The 25,861-nt window shown below is 36.3% G+C and overlaps 2 protein-coding genes, 1 long non-coding RNA gene, 1 other non-coding gene and 4 pseudogenes across 24 annotated transcripts; 2 read left to right on the top strand and 6 right to left on the bottom strand.

Annotated features, from left to right (window-relative positions):
- Positions 1 to 1,089: 1,089 nt before the first annotated feature.
- LOC147925455 (small nucleolar RNA R71) lies at positions 1,090 to 1,196 on the top strand. Its single transcript, XR_015585518.1, has one exon. It is a non-coding gene; the product is annotated as a small nucleolar RNA R71 (small nucleolar RNA).
- A 6,848-nt stretch (positions 1,197 to 8,044) lies between these two features.
- On the bottom strand, positions 8,045 to 9,700 carry LOC147925456 (uncharacterized; annotated as a pseudogene).
- A 1,661-nt stretch (positions 9,701 to 11,361) lies between these two features.
- On the bottom strand, positions 11,362 to 11,985 carry LOC109129477 (F-box protein At2g35280 pseudogene; annotated as a pseudogene).
- A 1,117-nt stretch (positions 11,986 to 13,102) lies between these two features.
- On the bottom strand, positions 13,103 to 14,172 carry LOC147925457 (uncharacterized; annotated as a pseudogene). The gene is made up of 4 exons (XR_015584564.1): positions 13,961 to 14,172; positions 13,597 to 13,875; positions 13,321 to 13,505; positions 13,103 to 13,259 (listed from the first exon to the last, which is right to left on the bottom strand). The product of XR_015584564.1 is annotated as an uncharacterized LOC147925457 (transcript).
- Positions 14,156 to 15,364, bottom strand: LOC147925458 (uncharacterized; annotated as a pseudogene).
- A 398-nt stretch (positions 15,365 to 15,762) lies between these two features.
- On the bottom strand, positions 15,763 to 17,165 carry LOC104750311 (uncharacterized). Of its 4 annotated transcripts, none has more exons than XR_015584565.1 (5): positions 16,941 to 17,165; positions 16,597 to 16,782; positions 16,435 to 16,476; positions 16,305 to 16,351; positions 15,763 to 16,202 (listed from the first exon to the last, which is right to left on the bottom strand). It is a non-coding gene; the product is annotated as an uncharacterized LOC104750311 (long non-coding RNA). The 4 variants fall into 4 exon arrangements; XR_015584567.1 differs by having other exon boundaries at positions 17,035 to 17,163; XR_015584568.1 differs by lacking the exon at positions 16,305 to 16,351 and having other exon boundaries at positions 16,941 to 17,114.
- A 192-nt stretch (positions 17,166 to 17,357) lies between these two features.
- LOC104750312 (ALBINO3-like protein 2, chloroplastic) lies at positions 17,358 to 22,715 on the top strand. Of its 14 annotated transcripts, none has more exons than XM_010472087.3 (13): positions 17,358 to 17,971; positions 18,090 to 18,217; positions 18,947 to 19,018; positions 19,635 to 19,736; positions 19,899 to 19,958; positions 20,100 to 20,165; positions 20,572 to 20,619; positions 21,033 to 21,209; positions 21,289 to 21,344; positions 21,439 to 21,556; positions 21,819 to 21,905; positions 22,135 to 22,244; positions 22,364 to 22,715. In XM_010472087.3, exons 1-13 carry the CDS (start codon positions 17,578 to 17,580, stop codon positions 22,515 to 22,517), a joined length of 1,572 nt encoding a protein of 523 aa, XP_010470389.2. In that variant the 5' UTR covers positions 17,358 to 17,577; the 3' UTR covers positions 22,518 to 22,715. The 14 variants fall into 14 exon arrangements, 8 of the variants coding, with proteins under 8 accessions (XP_010470389.2, XP_087347730.1, XP_087347729.1 ...); XR_015584559.1 differs by having other exon boundaries at positions 17,472 to 17,971; positions 21,289 to 21,313; XR_015584558.1 differs by having other exon boundaries at positions 17,472 to 17,971; positions 21,296 to 21,344.
- Positions 22,663 to 25,219, bottom strand: LOC104750313 (uncharacterized). 4 transcript variants are annotated; one of them, XM_087491609.1, is made up of 5 exons: positions 24,847 to 25,219; positions 24,031 to 24,617; positions 23,882 to 23,949; positions 23,418 to 23,505; positions 22,663 to 23,025 (listed from the first exon to the last, which is right to left on the bottom strand). In XM_087491609.1, the coding sequence occupies exons 2-5, from the start codon at positions 24,599 to 24,601 to the stop codon at positions 23,018 to 23,020; spliced, it is 735 nt and encodes a 244-aa protein (XP_087347735.1). In that variant the 5' UTR covers positions 24,602 to 24,617; positions 24,847 to 25,219; the 3' UTR covers positions 22,663 to 23,017. The 4 variants fall into 4 exon arrangements, with proteins under 4 accessions (XP_087347735.1, XP_087347736.1, XP_019094052.2 ...); XM_087491610.1 differs by having other exon boundaries at positions 24,031 to 24,742; positions 24,847 to 25,078; XM_019238507.2 differs by lacking the exon at positions 23,418 to 23,505 and having other exon boundaries at positions 24,847 to 24,993.
- Between the last annotated feature and the right edge of the window lie 642 nt (positions 25,220 to 25,861).

Below are 25,861 nucleotides of genomic sequence, written 5' to 3' on the forward strand. Positions count from 1 at the left end.
TGAGCCTTCTTCTTTGACAAATCAAGCAAAAAATCCTTATAGAGAGGATATGGATCATACTGTTCCAAGGCAGGTCTTCTCTCTTCTTCTTGGTAAGCAATGATAACCTCTTTTATGGCCATCACTTCCTTTTTCTCAATCACAACTTCTTCCTTCAAAGCTTGCACTTCCTCTTGTTGCAAAGCCATCATTTCCTTTTTCTCAATCACAACTTCTTCCTTCAAAGCTTGCACTTCCTCTTGTTGCAAAGCCATCATTTTTTTTTCTCAATGATCTCCCTTAGTTCCTTAAGCTTCTGTGCCTTGAAACGCCCTGGGAATGGTAGTGGAGGCTTGTAAGCAGGAGGGATGTACTTAGCAGGCTTGACAGCTTCTGACTCTAGAGTTGAGACCTTCAAACTTCATGTTCAGATCATTGTACTGGGATGTGAGCCTTTGGTTCAACTCAGCAAACTGTTTGGGTTCCTCAATCTTTCCATTGGTTTGCCCAATCAACAACTGTTGTATCATTGCTCTTAGGTCTTGTTCCTGGACTTAGTTAGTCTGAAACTCTGGTGGGGGACACAATTGGGGCTGGAACACTTGTTGCTGCTGCTTAGGTGCATAGTTGTTCTGTTGTTGAGGCTAAGGTTGTGGATAGACTTGGTCTTGAGGGTTGGCTACATTGGTGCACCTATAAGAGAGGTTGTTCTGCTTGAATCCTCCACCTTGGTTGTAGCCTTTGTATCCTCCTCCTTGGTTCTGCATATAACACAACTCAGCAAACTCCCTATCTCCTTCTTGAACTGGAACCTCTTCTTCACTAATGAATTGGATGGACTTTTGTTGGCTTAGTAGGATCTTGTCAAGCTTCTCATTGACCATCTTCAAATCCTTCTTGTACTTGTCCTCTTGATCAGTAGATGTGGACCTTATTGTTCCGTCATAGTCCTCATTATAATTTCCATCAGACTGAGCAAGGTTCTCAACCAATTCCCATTCTTCTTCCACATTCTTGTTAAGGAAGTTGCCGTTTGAAGCTGTATCAAGAAGCATTCTTATTTTGGGAAGCACTCCTCTATACAAAGTGCTGAGCAAAGACTCATTGCTGAATCCATGGTGGGGATACTGAGTTTGGAATCCTTTAAATCTCTCCCATGCCTCACAAAAACTTTCATTATTTCTCTGTGCAAAACCTGAGATTTCATTCCTCAACCTAGCAGTCCTTGCATTTGAGAAGAACTTGGCCAGAAAAGCTTTCTTGCATGCATCCCATGTGGTTATTGCTCCAGTAGGAAGAGTCTTCTCCCAGAGATGAGCTTTGTCTCCAAGGGAAAATGGGTATAGCCTTAACTTGAAGCCATCTTCACTCACTCCATTGATTTTTGTGAGTCCACATATCCTGTCAAACTCATCAAGGTGATCTAGAGGATCCTCCATTGGCAACCCATGAAATTTGTTGGCTTGTATCATGGAGATCAATCCACTCTTGATTTCATAATTATTATTGGCAACTGCAGGAGGCACAATACCAGCTCTTTGGTTGTGTGTGTTAGGTGCATCCCCATCACCAATGTTCCTTGCCCTTGGAGCTTGTTGATCTTGTTGCTCCATTAGCACTTGGTGTTCTTGTTCCTGATTGATTCTTGTTCTCTGCTGTCTCAGGTCCCTTGGTGGTCGGTTGATGTGATCAAGGAGTCTCTGAAGATTGTGATGACCCTTGGATCTTGTTTGCATCAACAGACTCGAGTACAGACTCGGACAGGCACTCGGTCGAGCGCAGGCCCGAGTGGACGGTCGAGTCGACTGGGAGGTGAGGTCTATTTGTATTCGGCTTCTGACTCGATCACGAACTCGAGCACTCACTCGGTCGAGTGGCGGTCGAGTTGGTACCTGAAACTCAATCACAAACAAGCAGTAGAAGAATCGAGATCAGTAGCGAACAAGGGGATAAAGGAACTTAATCTTAGACTAATATAGACCCTAATTGTAACAAATAAACACTCAAATGGGCAACAACGCCAAATTGAAACATGTATCTTTCTTGTGTGTGTGTGATGGAATGTGAATGAATGATATGATGATGAACAATGGTGAAAGCAAGGTGTTTCAATTCCCCTTATGCAATTGTAGTATAAGAGGTGTCAATCCAATCTGAGAGTTTGCAAGAAATCAGGATGTGCATAAATGTCTAAGTCAAACCAAATGTAAAGGATGTTTGTCACTAACAATCCTATTGCAGAATGTAAAATGCATAAATTAAAAACTACTAAGATAGATGCTAAATGTAAAGAGAACAGACTAATCAAAGCTATGATGAACCAAGAACAGAAATAGAACTATGATAATGCAAGTAATGAACTAATGCAAGACAAGTAATGAACAAGACACTAAGAGAATGCAGCAGAAATGCAACTAAAATGAAACAAGAAACAAGACAGGACAACTACAAAGCATAAACAAGAATTCTGGGGATGAACTCGAGCAAGCACTCGATCGAGTGTAGATCGAGTGCAGGGTCGAGCTGGACAAATCCGGAAAACAGAGCAATGCAAGAAAAACAGAGCAATACAAAAGCAAATCAAACAACGATCAAACAACAGGATTTTAGCTAGGAAATCAATAAACAAGGAAGGTCTTGAGGAGGGATTCATGGGCTGGACTAATGATTGAGGTCATCTAACTTGGCCAACAAATCTCAAACAACTTGAGCTAATCTCTAGACAATAATTTCTAAGAACATGTTTAATCCACTCTCATGGCAAAAAACAATCAAACTCATATATTTCTAGACTTGTTCTCACAAAGTAAAGAACCTCTTCAAGCAAGCATTAAGCAATATGTCAAAAATCAAACAAGACTTCTAATCTCTTAGCAAGCCTAATGATAGTCTCTAGATCTAGTCTTATTTATGCTCCTTAGACATTGGTGTGATGCTAAGATGCTTGAGATCAGATCCTACCCTCTCGGTTATAGGACCAGCATTAAGAACATCTAGCCTAGAAGAGATCTACAACAATCAAGCTTGACCAAATCAAACAAACCTCAAACACAACCCAGCCTAACCCATCCTCAAGATCCTAAGCAACTACTCACAAGAACACATGATGAACAACAAAGTAATAAACCCAGAAAATACCGAAACTTGCATCAATAGAAAGATAAAGGAAAGATCTACAATATTGAAGAAGGAATCAAACACGAATTCTTAATATCTTGAAAGTTATGGAACCAACAAAATCCAAGAATCTTATGTTTTTCTCCTTCAAGGAGGTACAAGATCTAAAAATAAAAGTGCAAAAGGAATAATTCCCAAAAGGGTAAAAACTAAGTTTTTGACTATCTAAAAAGCTGGACTCTTCGTGGCTGCAGGGTACAAGGCCTTTAAATAGAAAAAGTGGTGGAAGCCCTAAAAATGCTAAAAGACAAAACAGTTAGGCGGCTCGGCCAACTCGACCCGGTGCTCGGTCGAGTGACCGGTCGAGTTGGGTTTTCTTGTGCTCCTTCCACTCGGTCGAGTCACTCTCAGCACACGGTCGAGTGTCTGGTCGAGTGGGCAGTCGAGTTGGACTCCGGACCTTGGTTCTCCAGCCTTAACTCCTTTGCTTTCTCCTCATGATTGCTTCACTTCTCCTCAGCATTGCTTCCATGCTCCTTAGGCTCCAAAATCACCTGTTTATGCAAGAAAAGATGCAAATGCAATGCAACTACACTCTAATGCAAGAACAATCCTAAAACTATGCAATAATGGTCAAAAAGGATAGCAAAGGATGCAAAAGATGTGAATATATTAAGGGAAAACAGGGTAAAATATGTGAACATCACTCCATAAGTGAGAAAGATATAGAGATAGAGAAGAGATTGAGCTTGGTGAGAGAGTTATTCTTGTTTTTTTTCTTTATTTCTCTTCTCTTGTTCTTCTTTTATTCTTCTTTCTTTATGCTTATGGCTTGAATTAGTGTTTGGTTTAATATAATATGGCGAAGGATGTGGAAGCCGTTCCCGGAGAAGGATTTGTGACAAGAGACTATTAAGATCCTCGGGCAGCTCCATTTTTTGATGGAGATGAGCTAAAGCAGTGGTCTTTTTACATAGCAGTCATCGTCCACTGCACCGCTGATATCTCTGGTATGAATCTTCTTCAATCTTGGTTTTGGTACGTTATCGCTTAGGTTTGGATTTAGGAAATATGTCGTTAATATTGATGAGAACCCAAACTATTTTTTTATTTACACTAAACTAATCAAGTCGGTTGGAATAATATTGTCTCTTGTAACGCCCGCGAACCAAAACTCTGCGTTTTGGGGGTAGGTGTCGATCGACACCCATGTTGGTGTCGGTCGACACCACTTATTTCTGGTTCGACCAGATTGTTTTAATTATTGATTTGGACCGGTTTGGTTTAAGGAAACCATTGGACCAAGGTTTAAAAAGGAGAAAACGACCTAGGGTCGTGTTTTTGTTGTCTCACGCCCTTTGAGAGAAAAGAAAAGAGAGAAAACTGTTCTATAGGTTCTAGAGGGAGATTGTGAGACTTAAAGACTTTATGGGTGAGATCTTGCTGTGGGAGTGAGGATTCAAGGCTAGGAACGTGTGGGAAGCTTGTTGAGAGTGTGGATTCGTTCATTGTTGGTCAGAAACTTCCTGCAAAGAGGTGAGTGCATGACCATGGCTAATCTAAGCCCTTGATTTCCTTGTTCTTGCTTCTTTGTTGTTGTTTTGTGTGTTTTCTTGTTGGGGATTGGATTATACAGGTTCCTAATGATGTTTCCGGCATGGGTTTTGAGTATTGGATGATTTGGAGGAGATTGGGAAGCTAGATTTGACTCTCGGCTTCGTGCGGATCGCAGTTGCAGGTGGAGTTTCGATCGACACCACTTGGTGTCGGTCGACACCAGCAGAAATGGGCATCGATCGACACTGTGGGCTAGTGTCGGTCAACACCAATGCCAGTGTTGGTCGACACTAGGCTAGTGTCGGTCGACACCTCCCTTCCAGTGTGACGATGTTCATTTTTCCTGGTTTGTGTGTGTTGTTTGTTGATTGTTTGGAACATTGGAGTCATTGTTGCTTGTGTGTATAGCCCAGTAGATGGGAGGATTGCCTCACTGAGTATTTATCAAATACTCATGCATCTCAATTTGTGTTTGTGGTGCAGGTAAAGGCAAAGTGTGATCATGGAATCAAGGCAAAGAAGAGGAAGATGTTCTATGGACTCGATTGGATGTTGTCTGGCATTGCTAGGTTGCTAGAGTTGGGTCATTAAAAACATTGTTAGGATTGCCGGTTTGGTGTTTCTTGTTGTTTGACATTGAAATGGTTAGGATTGGTTATTGGTTATTTGATTATGGATTATTATTGGTTATTTAATTGGTATTGGCATTCCGCTGTTATTTGTGATTGTGGTTAGGTGGCTAGTGGGTATGGGACCACTAGTCGTAGTTAATTATTATTATTATTTATTATTAAAAAAAAACGGGTCAGGTCATTTCATCTCTAATTATTTAGTTATTTGTACATAAAGATATATGCAAACAAGTTAATTGAGAAAACAAATTAACCATATTAGAATTTTCTAGATCCTTAAAATTTTATTTTTTATACCAAATAGCGCCTTAATTTTTCCCACTAGAACCTAAAATTTTCATTACCGCTTTAATTTTTTGTGAAATTTCTCCAACTCTTAAAAGCCCTAAAACTGCGTCAAAACTATTTAATCACCTCCCTCTACTTCTCAGGTCTCTATGCCACTTCCCATTTATAAGACGTATTGGGCTGTTTTCTATTTCACAGATCTCATTAAAAGGTATTTCGATATTTTATTTAATTTTTAGAAGTTAATCGTTTTTGTTGTGGTTTTACACAATCTTTTATTACAGTTTTATAAATCTTGTTAATCTCTATTAATTTAGATTAGAGTCGTTTTAAAAATCTTTGTTAATCTCTGTTAATTTAGATTAGAGTCGTTGGATATGCACACTTTAATTTTTCACTTTGTAAAATTGGGGATTGATAACTTTTGAATGTTTATGTGTTTATAGTGTACGTATCGAAGAACCATTTGTGGATCGTTCGAGTTTACCTGTGTTGCATCCATCTCGGTTAAATGGAGCTAAATGGTATGGATTTATTTCAACATACTATTGATTACTTTCACATAGTTATAACTCATAATAAAGTAATTTATTTCAATGGAGCTGGTTTAAATACCACACCCAAGTATCAACTGGTGTCCGAAAGGTCATTCAAAGTTGATTTAAAGGACCATGATACTCCTGGAGAAAAGTGTCTCCCTTCTACTAAAGAACCTGGTTTACACTGTTTATGGTAGTGCTGTTGTCTGTTATTATCATTAAGCTATTTCATAAATGATTTACAATATTACTCATCATGTGTGATTACTTTGTTTTCTCAGAAAAAGTTTAATTGGGATGCTTCTATCAACTATCAAGTTGAACGAGAGTTCAATAAGCTTGCTGCATATCGCCTCAAAAGAATGATAAGCCATGCTAAGTAGGGAGGAAAAAAACCAGATTGGATTTTGTCTGATTGTTGGACGATTATGCAGGCACATTGGGCAACAACAAAAGCAAAAGCAACAAGTGAGAAGGCTCGTGCTTCCCGAATGTCTAATCGCATATGGTTTAGCCCTACATTCTCATCTAGCAGGTTCATGTTCGTATGTCAAAGTTCAAGCTGCTTTGGTAATGTTTACATTATCTATCAATTTCCCTATAAATTCATGATCATTTTTGTATTAGTTCATTTAGTTTTATTTTTTTGTTTATAGGAAGCAAAAAATGAAGATTACTCCTTTATTGTTGTGATGAAGAAAACACATCAAAAGCCTGACGGAACCTATGTTAATCAACGAGCACGATTGGTCGCATAAACTTATGAAAAGCATGTACAAGATCGCTTGGAACCACTTGAATGTTCTGGTGAAGAGAATGTGACAGCTGAAAATCTTGACAAAGCTGAGAAAAATGAGATTTATATCAAGGTAACATTTCAAAACCTTATATTCTTTAAGATTTTTTTGAGATTATATATTTGTGATTAGTATATTGAGGTTTACCCATATACGTTATTAGGGTGGAGCAAATTTGTTAGTCACCATGGAACTGTCGTGTTTTATTGTTTGGTTTGAGTTACGTACGGGTGGTGTATTAGTTTGGCGTGAGTTGTGTGTGTTGTATTGGTTTGGTGTATGGAAGCTTATGTATTTATTTTTTATTTCTAGGCTGTTGGATCATCTAAACAAGGTCATATCTTTGGACTTGGAGCTCTTAGTGAGGTTTTACCATCTGTTGGTGCCTCTTCAAGTGTACCACAATCTGGTGAAGAATTAGAGACGATAATACATCAGATGCAGGAGATGAACACTGATATGAAAAAAAACCTTGAAGAAAATCAGCAAATCCAGAAAAGATTTGAAGCTATGGAGAAACTAGTTGAATCTTTTGCAAGTCAAAATGGCTAAATCCAACGCCACTACCAAGACAATCCACCTTTATCTAACTGTTATGGTTTGTTTGTATTTCCTTTCAGTTATGTTTATGGATTAACTTTGTGTTTGGGTTGTATTTCCTTTCAGTTGTGTTTATGTATTAACTTTGTATTTGGATGTTAGTTTGTTATCTATATATTATCGTTTGCATTTTATTTTCAGTTTTCATGTTTTATTCTATAATTATATATTTGTTGAAATATGGTGAATGAATTTAATTTTTAAAAATAAAATGAGGAACGTGAAAAATGTCACAAAGAAATACAAATTGTGGTAATAAAAAATAGATAAATAAATAAATAAATAACAAATTGTGATGGTTGTGTGTCTCTAATCGAGTCACTAATTGTGTCCAGTTTGTGATTGTATTTTGGTGGCCAAAACTAACAACGTAGTGACTTAAAATAGTAATAATTTGAAACAAATATATGACATTTTTTGGTTCATGTTTTGTGTCATATTTGTGACTGTATTAACCTTCATAAATTGTAACTTTTTTGTAACTATTCAAATATCATCACAATTTGTGATGAATTGTTACTTCTAAACGTCATAACTATTTATGACTTTTTTGTAACTTACACCCATTTGTGACCATTTTATTGTGAAATATGGAAGTTCGTATCATTTTCGTCACATTAAAGTAATTGTGACCGAAAATTGATATATTATGACCATTGAATTGGTAATAATATTTATTTTTTATTGTAGTGTATGCATCGACTATATATTGGTGCAGCAAACGCTTTGATATTACAATCGTCATGCCTTATGTCAGTCTAGTTTGAATTTGGTAGGCTTATTATATTATCTTAGTGATGTAAGTTCTTTTCCTTGTGTTTTCTTCACTCTCGACAATAGGGATTGCTTCATGATATCCCTTTACACATACGGGAACAGAAGTGGATATTGTAGAGTCATGTACAAAGGGTGTAGATTGCTTATCTGTTGAAGCCCAGTTGACTTATGATGGACTATCACATCTCTTTCCCCAAATTCATTTGTAAAATCTCCCATAATTAAACCAGCTATTTCATTTGTAGTCGACATATCATATTGTTTTCCTCGCTTCTTCTGCCCTATTAGCTTGATACTAAAATCTGGACAATCACCAGCTTCATATCTATCTCCTGCCTTCCTGAAAACTTTTACCAAACAATTGAATTTATCCACTATGTTGATAAGGTCTTTGACTATTTTCTCGTCTAACTCCTTAGCCTTTGTTGTCCTACTTACAGCTGAAAATCTGTTATGGACCTCGTTAGTTGTATCGAAGATGTATAGTTGCAAGAACTTTGGTGTTGTCCCTTCTTCTGGTACTAATGATCCTATCTTGTGATGATTCTGGCCATGAATCCTAAAAGTGAATGGGCCATCTTTGTGCATGATAGACTTATCTATCTGCACACCCATTGATGTGAAGGAAAGAATAGAATTATAGGTTCTTATATTCTGCTGGTAGTGATGTGACGTTGTTAACAGATTTTTTGGTGGTGGTTGTGGCTCAGCAGGTAACTTTGCTCGCCCTTCTTGACAGCATATTGTATATAATGGAACATTGTTTGGTCCTTTGGTCCCTATTTTTTCCTCTTCCCACACCAAAGCTTCACAAAATGGGCACTGTAGCAATCCATCTTCTCCATTTGTTTTACTTGTCGATGATGTCTGGCCTTTTTCTCTCTTGGTTCCTATGATTTTTTTCAAGAGTTTGTTAGTATTGGGTTACATTTTTTTTTTTGCCATTGGAACATATTAGTTAGATTCTGAGGCGAGGAATATTTTTTTCATCTATATGAAGATTAGATTAGGCTTTACTTGTTAGGGAAGCATGTCTTTCATCTTTATTGATAAGCAAATTACCTTTCTGCTTTTTAGTTCCTCTTTTAGCCAATAATATTGCCCGACGAGTTTGCCGTGCTTTTCTTTGTTCCACTGTAATTATACAATGTTAGTATAGTTTCATTAAGTAAATAAAGTTGACCCCAATCCATAACTTATTTTTATGCTTTCGTTTACCTCGACGTACGGAGATGGTTGATTTATAATATGTATTTTGCTGTGGAATACCTGTAACTGTTTTAAAGGAATTAGTTTTAGAAGATTGTTGGTTTCCTTTGATTGGCGTGATCGTAAGTGCATGATCTAATATATGATTACGATTGAAAAATGGTGAACTTAATTTTAGTTTGTAAGATGCTTCCAGCTTCTTCATGATTCTTCGTTTTCCGTTTTTTAGTTGCTTGGGTTGAAGTTTGTGAGATGGGTTTTCTCTTTCCTGGTGATTTTTGCTTCATAACTTCTTAGTTTGTCTACTTCTTTTCTTTTGTGAGATTGTAGTTTTAAGTGATGATTGTATAGTGAGAGGTTTTCTATTCGGCTTCTTATATTTAACTGAATAGGATTTTCAATTTTCACACCAACTCTATTAATTATTACTATATTGTATCTTATTTATTGATTGAAAACACCATCATATTCAGTGAGTGGGTATATTATTAATATTTCATGATCATGTGTTATACGTTTTCATGTTTACGTACATGAGTGTCATTGCATGGGTGTGACGTAAATGAGCATTATTGCTGGAGTGATTTTTGTATTTCTTTGGAAAATATTTTTACACTAAGACTGTGATTGGAGACTTATCTTTTGCGGAATTCATTTTTTCTTTTTCAAAAACACACATGAAACACCAATCAACAATTTTGTGGTTTTGTACAGCAAGCAAAAAGTGACTTACTGCGGTTTTGTAAGTAGAAAATAGCTTTAGACCGCTTTTTCAGAATGAATCAGTTTTTAACCAGCGGTCCGATCAAATACGCAACAGTTCTTTTTTTAATAATTAAAATATACTGTATTATAGATGTATTATTATTTCTTCCACAAATATATTTTTATGTAGCTAATATTTCTTCTATCCTGTCAAACAATATAACAATAATACTGTATTTTATTTTATTTTAGTATTATATAAACATTGAAAATATGTGATATTATGGTTTTTGATAAAAACATGTTATAAGAATAATTATTCTTACCCTCAACATGTTATAAATAGAAATATTCTCTCACTTTTTTAAAAACATTTTTCGCTTTCTTTTTTCTATTGGACAAAATCTATTGTACATCTTCATTAAAATTCATAATGGTATTTAAAATTCGGAAATAAAAACTTTATTTGTTAATAAAAATAATAATATATAATTATACTAGTTATTAATAAAAAAAATATGAAATCCGCACCACAAATTTTTTTCACCAATCAAACATTATTTTGTACCGCTTATTTTGGAATAACCGCACTTTTTCCGCAAATATATTTGTCCCGCACGTACCGCAGTTGAACCGTACCGCACTATCAAAATTTTTGTCCCGCACAACTAAATTCACGGTTACCATTCGGGCCCTAAGAGTATGTTTAATTTTAAAATGGACCTTTTAGATAGATATTGTAATTGTATTGGGGTATGTTTGTTTTATAATGGAAATAGCTTAACACTGCTTGAAAATTATACAGTTTGTTTACTGTATTTTTCTAATAATGTAATAGCAAACTGTTTGAAATAATTTTGGTTTTTTTTTTTTGACAAATGATCATACGTTTTTCTGGTGTTTCTTTTTGGTAACTCTCAAAAGTAACTCAGCTTGCCATTCTCAGATTCTTAACAATTGTTTGGGAAATAAATATATATGCAATTAATATATGTAAGAGTGGAATTTATTTGATAATTAGAATTTCATACAACTTAAAAATTTGAAAACATGAAAGAAAAAGAAAATACCAAAACAACTTGGCTTTGAGACATAGCTTTATAAGCATTTTAGGTAAACTTAAAAAAAACGATTTTCAAATCTTTAGATGCCAAGTTTAAGTTATATCATAAAGATAAACTTATACATTTGCTTGTAGTAGAAACACCTTCCACATGTAGTGTCCATGTCCTTCAGGTGACAGAAAGTTGTTGTTGCTGGTTTCATGTGTTGAAGGGAGGTTAAATAACAACTCTTTCTGGCGACTCTAATCCCTATTAATGAGATTTTGTTTTTTTTCAGCAATTGTAAACCATAGTTGTGTCTTCAGTCCATTTAAGCTAGTTTAGATACTTTTTACCTTCAACGACTCTGCCTCTACAGAGTAGTATAATGGCATACAAATAGATAGCTTCTAGCTTCCCTGCATTAGCTGACACACCCAAATGGTAGAGTCCTGTGACAGAGTCATTGAGGAGGAAGTACCAGATTATACCTTTGATGTAGTGAGCATCAGGATTGTTTTCTACAAGGGTTTTTTTCATTAGTGGAAGGTATTGGATTGAAAGTAGTGGTTTATTCACCAGTGGAGCTAGGTTGAGTTTTTGGAGAATATGTTCGTCATTAGCCTATGTGCCTAATTCTTTGCAAGAGAGGATGCAGTTAATGTAGTCGTCAGTGGATGAAGCAGCAACTTTTGAGATGATTATGCCCAACAGATCTTATATCTACTTTTCTTGGATCCATTTGTAAACAGAAGTATTGGTAATTTGAAAGTGTGAATTGTGTTTATTTTTAATCGTTTAAATAGATCAATGACATGTGATGGATGTTTAATCTCCTCGGACGTTCGAATTAATATTCTTAAAAAAGGTTCTTAGTGGAGTATTTATTTCTTGAATGTAAATGCCCACGTTCACCAGTATTTCAAATTCAATTATAGTGATCTTTCAGTGTCTACATAACTGTTTTATCCTATGTTTATTATATTCCTATTGTGTTTTTAATTTTTCAATTTGATCAGGGAAAATATTTTTAATGTGTTAGTGGTTTTTCATTTTATTTTTCCCCAATTTAGTTTATTTGTATTGTATAATTTATGGACACAAAAATCGTCCCAATTTGGGAACTATGAAGCTATTACAGATTGGAAATTTAACTAAGTTTGTCATAGGATATGTTTGAAGGAAAATGACGTTCTCTTGGAAATTTTGAATGTTATTGATCGTATAATCTCTTGGTCAATAAGATGCTCTACATTAAAATCTTTACACGAACTAATTTTTTATTTTTGGAAAGATGAGAACCCGGACGTTGGTTATAGTTAGATACATTTTGGATTTGCTTAAGATTTTCTCTGTTTTTACTTAAAGTCAGTGTTTACTTGGATGATTCAGCAATATTATACCACACATTCTCTGTGATGTTATCGCACTCAATTCAAGAAAATAGTTGCATTCATAGCTCATAAATGTTGAATTCTGTCTTTTGGTCGACTCCATCTTGAATTGTTTGTGACACTAAAATGGTAGATGCAGGGTACTGGGACAGCATAGAAGGCTCAAATGTTTAGATACACTTCTACTTGTTACTGGATAATAAAGTCCTAAAGATACAAAGAGCATGAAAGCTGCAAGATGTATTTAAAACAAAGAAGTTGCATCCGTATTTATTTTTAAACTAGAAATTGTTTTAATAATACGTATTCATTCCCTTTATCATGGAAAACAAAAGATTAAAAACATTGTTCTTTTTAAAGAACATTGCACGAAATTGGAAACAGAAAAGACATGAGTTCTTTTAGCATAAGATAGAAAACAAAAGTTTAAACACTAGAAACGGCGGATTGTTGGTTAACAATGCACTACTCACGTCCACGTTTACGCTTCTTCTTAGACATATCCATGTTAGAGCTTGTTATTTCGACCAATTTGTTGTCAAGTGTGTTCAGATCAATCTGACCTATGTTAGCACTTGCAGAATTATCCAACTTATCGTTGAATGTGGGTCCTTCTTTGGTAGTAGCAAAAAGAAAGAAAAGATGTATGTTTGATTAAAATAGAACAAAAATTATAATGAAAAATATTAGCTTCGTAACAACAATACACATGCCCAACATCTGTTGTAGATTCACTGAGTTTTGAAACTGTAAAAGTTCCGTGGCTAGAAGTGACGTTGAATGGGGTTACTTTTATTTGGAAAAGAAATTGTTGTCCATTCAGGTCTTCAATACAGCTTGGTATTTCATCTTTGTTGCCTCCATCACCCTATAGGGTGTGTTTATAAGTGTGTGATAAAAACTTTTGTATGAATTTGAGTTGTTGAAAACCATATGGATATAGCATTTTAATAACTTACATCTTCGAGGATGAGAGCAGCTGCAGTTTTGGTGATGAGCTTAGTCATTTCATCATCAAATACTACAAATGTTGCACGGTCATGATCGTCCCCCACAGCAAGTTTAACTCGATACCTTACAACTCATGTGACATTTGGTAAAATGTATTTGGTGCAGCGTAGAGCATTTCCAAACTTGTCCAATTTTCGACTACACACAGTACATGACACATAAGACCACCCATTCTTTTGTACAACGCCTAAGACCTTAGCATTGCACATGAAATCTGCATCTTGTGTCTTTTGAAAAATGTAAGAAGAAACGTTAGACTTGAATAAAAGAGATTTTAACGTAAAAGTTAAGTTTTGGAAAGTATCTTAATACATGTTCATCAGATTTTGAAATAAATTCATGAAGCTCATGAATGGAAACCATTTCTTTCATGCGTATTCCAGCTGATGTATCTGCCCGTGTAAAAGCCTTTTCACTTTTTATTCCCATCCGCAACCATTATGCATTGGAAACATTTTTAGTGTTTGTTTTTTTCAGTGGCATATTAAAGAAAGATTGTTATCATCCTTACTTGTTAGAAAACTGTTGGATTGCCTGAATGTCAGTGCCAAAAAAGAACCTTGTTTCGGATGTGGAGTTCAGATAAAGGTTACCTTTAAAAAGACAAATAAGTATGTGTCCTAAGATTTGAGTTTAGTAGTTACAATTAAATATAGAAATTGTTTGAGATTTGAGATTATTACAGACCTGCAAACATCTTTGGGTTCACGGTAGTTACCAGCATGACAAAGTTCATGGTATTTCCAGAGCTCAGATGTGCTCGGAAGGTGGCAGCAACATCATAACATAGTGATAAGTATACACTAACAGACCTAATAATACATAAGATGTAGGTATAGATTGTGAATGTGTATTTTCTTCCATACATGGTAATTTTGAAAGAGTATTAGTAAGCTTACGTATCCATCCGGTATCGCACTACCAAACGCTGAGTGGAAGTTGGATCATTGAGGTTAGATCCTAGAACAAAGCAGATTTGGCCAACCACATCTATATATAGGGTAAAAGTTATTTCATAGTTATAGTCTAAAATTGAGGGACAAAGACAATTTGAGTAAAATTTTACCAGGGAGTTCATTGTTGGTGTTAGCAAGAAATTGTAAGTCTTCATAGTTTCGTAACATGAATTTTTCTCACTGAACTGAAGGGCCAACATCTTCAACCTCAACAATTGATGTGACAGGCAGGAAACGAATGACGTAAGGATAGTCAGTGATCTTATCGAGCCTTGGGCATCGACCCACTTCAAACTCTCCAACATTTAAGATTACACCCTCACGTATAACATGACGGAATTGACTAGCATAAGCTGATGGGATGAAGGCATTGATTAGTGAGCACTGAAAAGGAAAAAAAAGGAAGGGTTTAGCTATTAAGAAGAGACTAAGAATCAGATTTTTAAACATTAAAACATGTAAGAAGATCTACCTTTTCATCGAGTAAGATAAGAATAATTCCCATAAATTCGTTATCCTTCTTGATATTGCGAGCATCCCAAAAACGAAGTAGACGGCCACCAACTTGTTGGGAGAAACGACCAAGACGTAAGCCATCAAAGCTCACTTAATTTGCCTCAGTAGAAATCGTAACAACATCAACATCAACATTAGACATTTTCTTTAAAAAAAAGTTTCTGTTTTTAAAATCAAGATGCAAGTATGAATTCGTGTTTGTGGGTGGTGTGATAGAATTTTTAGTAGTCGTATAGAAAGGCAAATCGACATAAGATTAAGTGTGAATGATTTATTCCAATTTCCGTTTCAATAGTGGACAATTAAAATCTCAAGCACGATAAGAGAGATGATATCAGCACAAACAATTTGGGATATTAAGGAGCAGTTTAAAAGGTACAAAATTGAAGCCGTGTCTAACAAATTAGCATTACCATGTTTACATTGTTGAGGGAGGTTGTCATCAATGTGGTGGAGAAGAATAAGATTCAAAATCTGATAGTCTCTAAAGAAGACACAATTTATAATGTAACCCAGTTTAATTGTTAACCGGTGATAAACTCGATCATTTGATTTCGTCCCCTAGGGTGCAGTGAAGGGAATAAAAATTTGTGAATATATATATCAAAATTTGCAATATATAGATTGAAGATACTGAAAGCCTTTATGTTTAAACATCGCTAATCTTGACTTGTTTATTTTATTTAAAATGTGAAATTTATTTGGAAAATTAAAGTGTAAGGAAAAAATCAAAACAGAGTTTGAGTAACGGACGCCACAAATACAATTCTATCTTGAATGAGCTTTCCAACAAATCTTACCATGAACTCCACCATTTCGCTTGTCCCATTAGTATTCTCCATCTATCAACCCTCTTGCGTAACATGCTTCTTTAAATGTTTCATGTATAACACCTCCTACAATCTTCAAGTGAGCGAAACTTGTGGCACCCTTGACATTGTTGAGCAAGATTTGAAGATAATACAATTCCCCTACAGTAGGTTTCTGGTGGAATAGCGGTACTGCACTCATAATGTTGGTTGCCATGTACTGCACTCATAATGTTGGTTGCCATGCGGTTGCTATCGAGAAGCCATGATCATCTACATATAAAAAAAATGAACAGCATTTGTCAAGATAGTGGTTCCAAACATTATAGATATAGCAGAATGATCAGAGAGATGATATTAACACAATGCCATTACCGATTGTAGGTTAAAGAAGACATGGTCACATAAAACAAAAGTAAATCCTGAAAGACCAGACATAGTGTTGATACTAAGAAGAAGTTTTAAAGGTACAACATTCAAGTTGAGTGGATCAAATTAGCATTACCATCTTTACATTGTAAAATCCATTTGTGCATCCAAATGTAGTCTGATAGCAAAAGTACATAAAAGTATAACATGGAACAAATAAAGAAGTCATGACACAAAGAGTGTTATTAATAATGCACATGAGAATTAGATCAAAGAAATTAAAAGGAGAAGGAGAAACCTCAAATAGAAAACATATGAAGAAACCGCCAAAAAAAGCTCTCCGGAGGTTGACGATCGAAGAAGAAGGCTGATCACTAAGAGGGAGACAGCAGCATAGTCGCTTCAGGGGAATCGGATGAGCTGCTCCTCTTCATCCTCTCCCCAAATCCAGTTTTAAGATGTTTGGCAGATAAATGGGTCCTCTCTGGGTACCAATGAAGTGATAATAAAAACATTATGCAAGCCATTGGACCTTGACGAAGAAAAATCTCATAGAAGCAGATTCATTAAATTAAATTCTCTGTTCTATTCTGGATTTCCGGAGAAATGAAATTAAAAACATGATAATCGAGTCAATCTTACAAATCCGGCCAATCATCGAAGAAAAAAGACCATAACCGAGCCAAAATCCAGAGCGAGATATTTCGGAAGAAGAAACCTAGAAGAAAGACTTTACCAAACCATGGAAGAGAAGCAGAATCATTAATGAGATGTTTCCCGAAAGATGATTTAGAAGATGACAGACGACATTTTTCCAAATTTTTAATTTAATTTTACTCAATCTGTTGTAATGAACTTATATCACAAAAATTTAACTATTGGACTTATATAAAGCCCAATGAATTTGTTAATTTTTGCTCTCAAATGAGAGAAAACAGTGTCATTGTATATATATGATTTTTGGATGTTAGAATATAAAATTGAAAACAATGGCGATTTGAAAACTTTTGGCACAAATCCCTAAATTAAGACATCGGCAAAAATAACAAAAAAACATGAGGTGCTTAAAATATCTAAATAAGAATTACCAGTCCTAAGCGAACTATGTTCAACATTTCTTTTGTTTTATCGCAAAACTAAACAAAATATTATTAAACACCAGAATTATCAATTTATGAACGATGGTGGACCGGTTTACTTTCATAATACCGTAACTCGGTTCTTCTTTTTCGTTTTTGTTCGTTGACGTCTCTCTTGTGGGTTTTAGAAAAAATTGGAAATGTCATCAGTGTGGAGGAGTTGTTTACGCGCCTCCTTCTCTCGTCACCGTATCTCTAATCTGTTCTTCTCCAACTCTCTTAAACCCTTCATCTCCTCCCATCCTCCTCCTCTGTTCTCTCCCTCGCCGCCGTGTTTGCCCCCTCTCCACCGCCGATTCATCTCTTCTTTCCCAGAATTTCCAATTGGGTCTCAAGAAATCATCATCCCTAACGATGATTCTTCTTTACCCGTTCACGCCGTCGTTAATTTTCTCGACGGGTTTCATCAATTCACAGGATTGCCTTGGTGGATGATTATTGCATCTTCTACTGTTGCTGTTAGATTAGCTTTGTTGCCTTTACTTATTCTTCAACTTAAGAAACTGAAGACCATCTCTGAGTTGTTACCTCAGTGTATACTTCCTATTTCTCTCTCTACCTTTTTTAAAAAAAATTCATCATCTTTCTTGGCTGCTACATTTAGGTGTTGATTGATTCTGCATATAGTCCCTAATGTTTCATTTACTCACAGTGCCTATGCCGATCCCGGCGACTCCAACATTAAGAGCATCTATTGATCAGTTTTCTCACTTCCTTAAAGAAAGCCGAGCTATTGGGTGCCCCTCCTTTTTGTGGTTCTTCCCATACTTATCTCTCCAGGTTAAAATATTCTTCCTTTGTGATGTTTTCTACACTCTATGTTGGTCACAATACCAGATACTTACCTAGAACAGTCGTGCTTTATACTTTTTATCTTCGGTTCTCGTGTGGTCGTCTTTGTTAGACACTCTGTTTCACTTGGTTATAAGCTTTCTATTCGTTTTACTTCTCTTTGTATGTTTTCCTTGTAGTGTATCGAGCTACCAATGAGAGTGGTGGATGATTTTTAAATTATACATCTCTACAGAAAGAGTTTTGAGATTGAACTAGTAAACTATATGCATGAAATATGAATTTCTGTAAGAAAAGCCCAACCTTTGAATTCTTTTGTCTTGGGTTCTCATCACCTGACCCATTTGCCAGTTCACTGTTTTTTTTTGCCATTTTCCTTTGGATTTTCTTCTTTAGAGTATGTTTTCGACCCCTTGTGGTTTTTATTTACATGGTTGGTTGGTGTCCTATGCAGCTTCTTCATTTGATTTAATCGCCACAATTGAAATGGGCTTCTTCTTTACAGTTAGAGTTAGACTTTTTTCGCAGAAAAAATCCATATTGTACATACTTGTATATCTGTTTGATACCACCTTATATGAAACTCTTTGATGGTACTTTATCCCTGGCTTTCTTCATAAATGATATGGTCTTTTCTATGTTGAAACTTTTAATAAATAGTTAATGCTTTCCCATCATATTCATTCCCACTTACCTATTGGCTTTCATCATCTGCAGCTCCCATGCTTTTTCTTGTTGATGGCTAGCATCCGGAAGATGTCACTAGATGGTCATCCTGGGTTTGATTCTGTAAGTTGAGACTGCATAAGAATGATTTGTATGGTCACGAAGCTGCATTATAACTCTGCTAGTTTGTCAGGTGGTACGCTAGCTGTTTCCCTGGTGTTTTGTTTCTGATCGAACTACACATTTTTTATGCCATTGCTCCTTATTTTTCTAATGCTGAGTCAATTCTAATACTCAAGTTTTGCTTTAAACGTATGGAACAACAGCTATCATTGGTATGCAGAAATTTTTATGGCTAGTACCAATTTTCCTAGAGCATTGTAATTGTGGAGAAGGAGACCAGGAGGGAAATATGTACGACAGCGAACTAGAGCGTACTTCGCGTACTTAGGGGAAAAGAAGCTTGGTTTTCTAACATAGGCTAGCTTTGAATAGTAGTGAGTTGGCTAGTAGTGTATGTTTTTATAATCTAAAGATTCTAATCAGTGTTATCGAGTTTAAAAGTCCATATGATAGTAGAAAAACTCTTGATGGTGTCTGTCTTAGTTTTGTTGTTGTACGTAGACCCTCATATGGAAGCTAGATCTTAGTACTAGGATTGAGCATATCTGACCTGAGCCTGTCCTTTAATATTCCCTGATGTTGCTTCTGCGACTGACCTGCTGTCTTATCTTTGCAGGGTGGTGCCTTGTGGTTCCAGAATTTAAGTGCTCTTCCTGGTGGTTCTTTTGGACCAGTCTTTCCAATTTTAATTGCTGGCTTCCATTACATTAACATACAGGTTCCTGCGATTACTTGGTTATTCAAATATGTTTTGATGGATCAATACTAATCGTTTTACTCTTTAGAATTTATTTGTTCTGCATAATTGTTACCATAGTGTATTCAAATTGTACGTTACATTATTATATATGTCTACTTCTTACTTTTGATTCTTTTCCAGATTTCTTTTGATTCTCCCACAATTCGTCAAACTACCGGCTTGACTGGGTTGCTTATGAGAGTGAGTTGAACAAATCTTATTTGCTGCCTTGGTTACTTACATCTTACAAAATTTTGTTTTGTATGCTTGGATCACGAATTCTTGTCTACCATGAAGATGTATGGGTATAGTTAGTGATGTTACTTGTTTTTGTGTTTGTAGTATTACAAGTTATATTTGGAGATCTTGAGTGTTCCTTTGTTTTTTGTTGGCTATGCTATTCCACAGGTAAGTAATTTCGTCCATCTCCTTCCGCAGCTATTTATAATTCACTCTAGAAATCGGTCGGCCGTCTTATTCTTGCCTAAATATTTATCCTTCAGACTTTTGGTTATATCTCTACCAGTTTCCATACGTTCTTTCTTATTTCTTGTCTTTAATGGTGTTATTACTTACCTTTTTTGGGTTAGTTCGTACTCTTTATTTAGTCGTGTGATTATTCTGACTCTGGTCAGTTAATTCTATCTATGTATTTTCTTCCATTTATCGTTTTTTTCTAGAGACTCTGAATTGTCCTTCATTTTTGCTTCTCTTGAAACTTCTGCTGAGTTTTATGTCTATGGAACCAGAACTCATGCTTCTGTTTTTCGGAACACATTTTTTTAATGAAAACTAGCATTTCCTTTTCTGTCAGGGAAGTCTTGTCTATTGGGTAACCAACAGCTCAGTAAATATATTTCAGGTATGCTCCCTTGTCTTGTCTTTTCTTTGTCAGGGAAAATGTGATTCCTTGTTTTCTTCTCCAAGTATTGAAGAATGAGGAATGCTGGTAGTTAGCTTTTAATTAAATTAAAATGAAGAAAACTTCTCTTGCTTGTATGTTGTTTCTGCAACTGAAGGTTAAAAACCAAACTAAAATGTTAATATAGACAGATAGTATGTTTCGTCTCTGCAGAATCGATGCAACTATGTTGATGAGATATGTTAAAAGACAGTGTCGTAGTGGGTTCACCAGTGATTTACTTTTTGATTTAAGAGATTCATAGTGAAAAGAAAACTGTGTTACCAACTGTACTGGTGACTCATAGAGAATTGACTTCGGGTTGAGGTTGTTAAAATGTGTAAATTCCTCACCGAGAAATCTCAACGCTGCAGCAATTATCTCTCAAGCACCCTACAGTAGGAGCAAAACTTGGTTTACTGGGTCAGGGAGCCTCTCCAAGCGTTGGGCACTCTATGGAGATCAGCGAGTCAGTGATCAAGTATGTGGACTCCGACTCACAGGAGCAGACCCTTTCTCTACAGACGCTAACACCAGAAGAACTTCTTTCTGTAAGTAGTTGGACAATGTATACCTACTGATCATGCCTACCTGTATGTTTCAATTTTTCTTAAATGAATTTGGTGTCAGCTATCAGTTCAGGTCTTGTCAAAAGGTGATAAAGAAACATCCATTCAGTTGCTGCGGTGTGTAGTTCCAAAGACTATCCTCCTGGTCCTATACTATTCTTTACCTTCAGGCACTAGCCATGTTCACTGCATGTGTAATTGTTCTTTTCAGATTAGCTCTTGAAAAGGATCCTGGATATGTAAGAGGTTTGGTTCTCATGGGGCAGGCTTTATTGCAGAAGACGCAGTTGGCAGAAGCTACTCAATATTTGGAGCTTGCTATCTCCAAGGTTAGAATTTCCGGTCCTTTACACTTTCCTGACTTCCTACCTATTAGTCCTTCCTTTCTGTACTCTTGAGGTCAAATTGGATTCGGTGGTTCAGTATCGATCACTCACTTTTTCTGTACGTTTACACCTACCAACTTATTTATTTCTTCTTGTCCTGCCAACATATCTAGTTGGTTCTTTCTGCTTATTGAATGTGTAGTAAGATTAAGAGCATGAGACTCTTTTATTAAGCAGCAGCACAATTCTTTTGTTTTTCTCTCAGTTGCTTGATGGGGCTCCATCTGACGCTGAGGATGTTGAACTTTTCATGCTTGCATCTCAGTGGGCTGGTGCTGCATATGTACAACAGGTATGACCGCTCATCATTTTTGAAAACGACTGTTATGAAAGGGCCTCAGGACAGGTTCTGAATCGGATGTCAATTCTTAGTAATCTTGTTTGCGTAGTTCCAATTTTCCTTTAGGATACTACTATTGTTATTTTTTGTTCTGCACTTTCCGTCACCTAACAAATTGATTTTGTGGACGTTTGTATACTTGTGAATTTGATCGGAAGTTGACACTTGGTGTTTTTGGCAGGGAAAAATGAAAAGCGGAATAACACACTTGGAAAGAGTAGCAAACCTGAAAGAACCTGGTGATCCTAAGAGCAAAGAGCATTACTTTGAGTCATTGCTGCTTCTTTCAAGGTACTATTTTTACAGCAAAATAGGAGTGTCACTATGGAGAGTTTAATGAAATAGATAGAGAAGCATATATACCACTGAATCCTGTGCAATGTGAAAACGAAAAGCTTTTGCTACTGCAGCGCTTTGTACAAAGAAGGGCAGAGTGATGAAGCTGCAAAAATTCTACGAGTAGTAGTGGATCACAATCCAGCGTACAAGCCTCTGCTGGAACAGTGTCAAGATGAGAACGAGCTGGTTAGCGATCTTGTCAGTCGCAGGAAGGACTATTACTAAATACTAATCCTCTCCACCTTGGCTTGTGCAACCTTCATTGTAAGTATTTGAATACTATGCTCTCCCGCGGGAGTGTTCAATTTTCAATAGTTAATATAACCTTGTAGGTTAGCAATAGTGTATATGTGTAAATTCAATTGGTGGATACTAGAAACCATTCAAAACTAATAAAACTAGATCCGAAAAGTCGCAACAAAAGTACATACAAAGTTGAGATTTAGTACACCACTTGTTTGAGACTTTATGAGTCCTGAACCTACTACTACACAAACACACCATCAAACTAGATTATTCCGATAGCAGACATGAGGAAGCGAAGTCTAAGACTAACATGTGCAATATCATGAGTGTCCAACTGGTTTAAACTTGAGCGACGAGGCTCCACCACGCCAGTGAAGACATAGAGAGCTTGAAGCTCCTCTGCATATGAGGCACTCCTTGTAACACTGTATCCGACCACCGTCCTCAACGCCTCCATCTTCTCCCATATTTGATCTTCACTATACACCTGCAAATCCAAAGCCATACATATTTGGATCACTTTGACACTCGCTTTAAAATCGAAATCAATGCAGAACATTTAATCAACAATCAGATCCATTTTCTTTGTCGCTCAACCTTGGGAGGAAGAATGAAAATTCATTTGGATCCCCCGCCACTATTTCAATGATTTGGGTTCAAAATGTTACTACTACATGCCTAACTAGACAATGGACTCTATTAAAACAGCATCACGTTCGAAAATACATCATGTCAAGAGCATATTCAAGGCATCTCTCACCAAAAGATTCTAAACCACGTCTAGCTAATGGCACAACGTAAGATTAGCAATGAACGAAGGGATAGTCTGCATGCCCTCCAAACTAAACAACCCAGAACATGACTTTAGAAACCGGTTACCTGCTCGCCCGGTTTTCTTCTTTTTCTTAGTTGTGTTTTTTCGTTTCTCTTCCCCTGTTCCATGTGCCCCACTAGCTTGGTCTATCGGCTGAACCATTTAGTCAAGATATCAGAGAATGATGTTACAATAATTTCAGTCAGTTATCCAGAACCATTGGGTACTAATCAACGAGGGATTGTAACAGAGATGAACACAAATGACTACAACCATGAGGATACTGACATCCCTTTTTCTAATCTTAACCCTCACTGACTCTCATAACTAGAAAGAATTATAACCACAACAATATATATGTGATAGTGAAAATTAATAGCTATTGACCAATAGATTACAAATGTGGGGAAAGCAACTAGTTATAAACTGAGTATGGAGTTATCCAGTAGTACCTAACTAGAGGCAGGGGATATTTTTAGATGTTATCGTTCAGCTACTAACTCACATCATGATAGGATTAAGTATAAACCTCATTGGAAGATGTTTCCTCATCATCCTTGCCTGTAAAAGTTTCAGTTTTTGTGGCCCCAAGTTCCCCTGCAAAAAGCATGAATATCATCAGTAAACTATTTCACACAAATTAAAATTTTATACAGTGATCATAATTAAACAAATAACCTTCACGTCCAGTCTCAGATTTTTCAGGCTGGTCTTGAACCTCGTCTGACTTGGTATTTCCGGACTTTTTATCTTCTTGTAAATCTTTCTCAGAGGTTTCTTTATCAGTTCTACCCTCATCCCTAATTTTCTCTAGCAAGCTCATTGACTCTTTCCCCATCTCCTCATGTTCCTCAACCCCAATGGGAATCGATTCATCTGTAGCCATGAAAAGTGCAGCCTCACCAGCTCCGGCAGGGCGGCCTTCACGGTTACCAATCTTGCTGTACTCATCAAATCCAGATTCACCATCCTTGTCAACTCCACCAGTTTCTTCAGTATCAGGAAGAAGACTACTCATTACTTTTTGAGTACAAGCATAGTTAGCCAAGAAGAGACAAAAAGGAACAGAGGAGAGGAAGGCGATGGTAGAGGCGACAAAAAGTGAAGGAACAAGAAGTGGAGCTGAAGACACTACAACACCAGCTGTCAGAACCTTCTTCCCAACGCTTACCGCCTTACTCCAAATCCAACTTCCTTTGTTGTCTCCACTCTCATTAGACTGATGATACTCCTCCATTGTTCGACTCATGGTTCTGTCTTTAATTCTGCCATGAATCATTTGTTGGACTCAAAACATATTTGGAGGAAAACACAACATGCATGCAGACCAAAAAAAACTTCATGCAAGCACATTCGATAAACAGTATATCAAACTCCACGGTTTCTTCATCTTTGGAAAAAAAAAAGAAACAAATTCAAAAAAATGCTTTGTCTTACACCACTATAATGTAAACAGATGAAAACCGAGTAATTAAAGAAAAAAAATAAACAAACCTGTTTCGGTTGCGGCAACTTTGAATTAAAGCAAAGAACTCATGGCAGATTCAGTAGCAAAGTAGAGAGGAGAGAATAAGGACCAGAGACGGACAGAGAAACAGAGGCAAAAACTTGTGTATAGACAAGACAAAGTTAGAGAACAACACAAAGAAAGAAAGTGACACGCGTCGAGGAAACAGAAACTGAAGATTGCATGGTTTTGTGTCGCAACGTGGCTCTTCCTTCCTCTATCCACTTGTTCTCACTCCTCTGTGTTTATGCAGAGTGAAAAAGATTTGGGTTTATCATAAAACTGTGTGATTCGAGTAAATGATACGCAAACCAAGTATGTTGTTACCTTCAGAACAGGCCAGCTCAAAATTATTATTATGGTTATGGACCTTATTTTAGCCAGCCTTTTAAGTCTTCTTGTTGATTCTTTTTGCTAAAAAGATCGGTTTCTGTTCCAAGTCTTTTTTGTGTAGATTGTTTTGGTAGATTTTATCATATGATAAAAACAGACATACAATTTTGTAAAGGTTCTTTCAGTTTTTTGTTTTGTTTATTTAGTTACGTTTAGAAGAAGAAGAAAGATCAAAATAATGGACTTTTAGTGTCTTTTACTAGTTCGTTGAAGGTTTAGCTGATACCTTAAATGTTACAATGACTTTGAAATGCACACATAATATTGAGTTATTAGGTTTAAAAGTTTAATTCATCATCTCATCGTTTTCTAAAAGTAAATATGTCTTCCTGTTTTAACAAAAAAAAAAAGTATATCTTCCTGTTTGGGATAACAACTTCATCCCACAAAATATTTGCGTGGAGAGAAGCGGCTGGAAAAGTCACCATTTTGGACGATTCATATTGTGTTAATGAGATTTGTTGAAGACACATAGGTTCCAAATTAAGAAAGTTGTCATTAGAGCTTTTAGGTAGGAATTTAATTTTCGGTGATGCTAGAGTTATCAAAGAAACCAAGGTGATATCTAGAGCGGCTGACAATGGGTTTTGGGTGCATGAGTGGTCAATT

Source organism: Camelina sativa, chromosome 16 (genome assembly GCF_030686135.1).
Source record: "Camelina sativa cultivar CO46 ecotype springtype chromosome 16, ASM3068613v1".
NCBI lineage: Eukaryota > Viridiplantae > Streptophyta > Magnoliopsida > Brassicales > Brassicaceae > Camelina > Camelina sativa.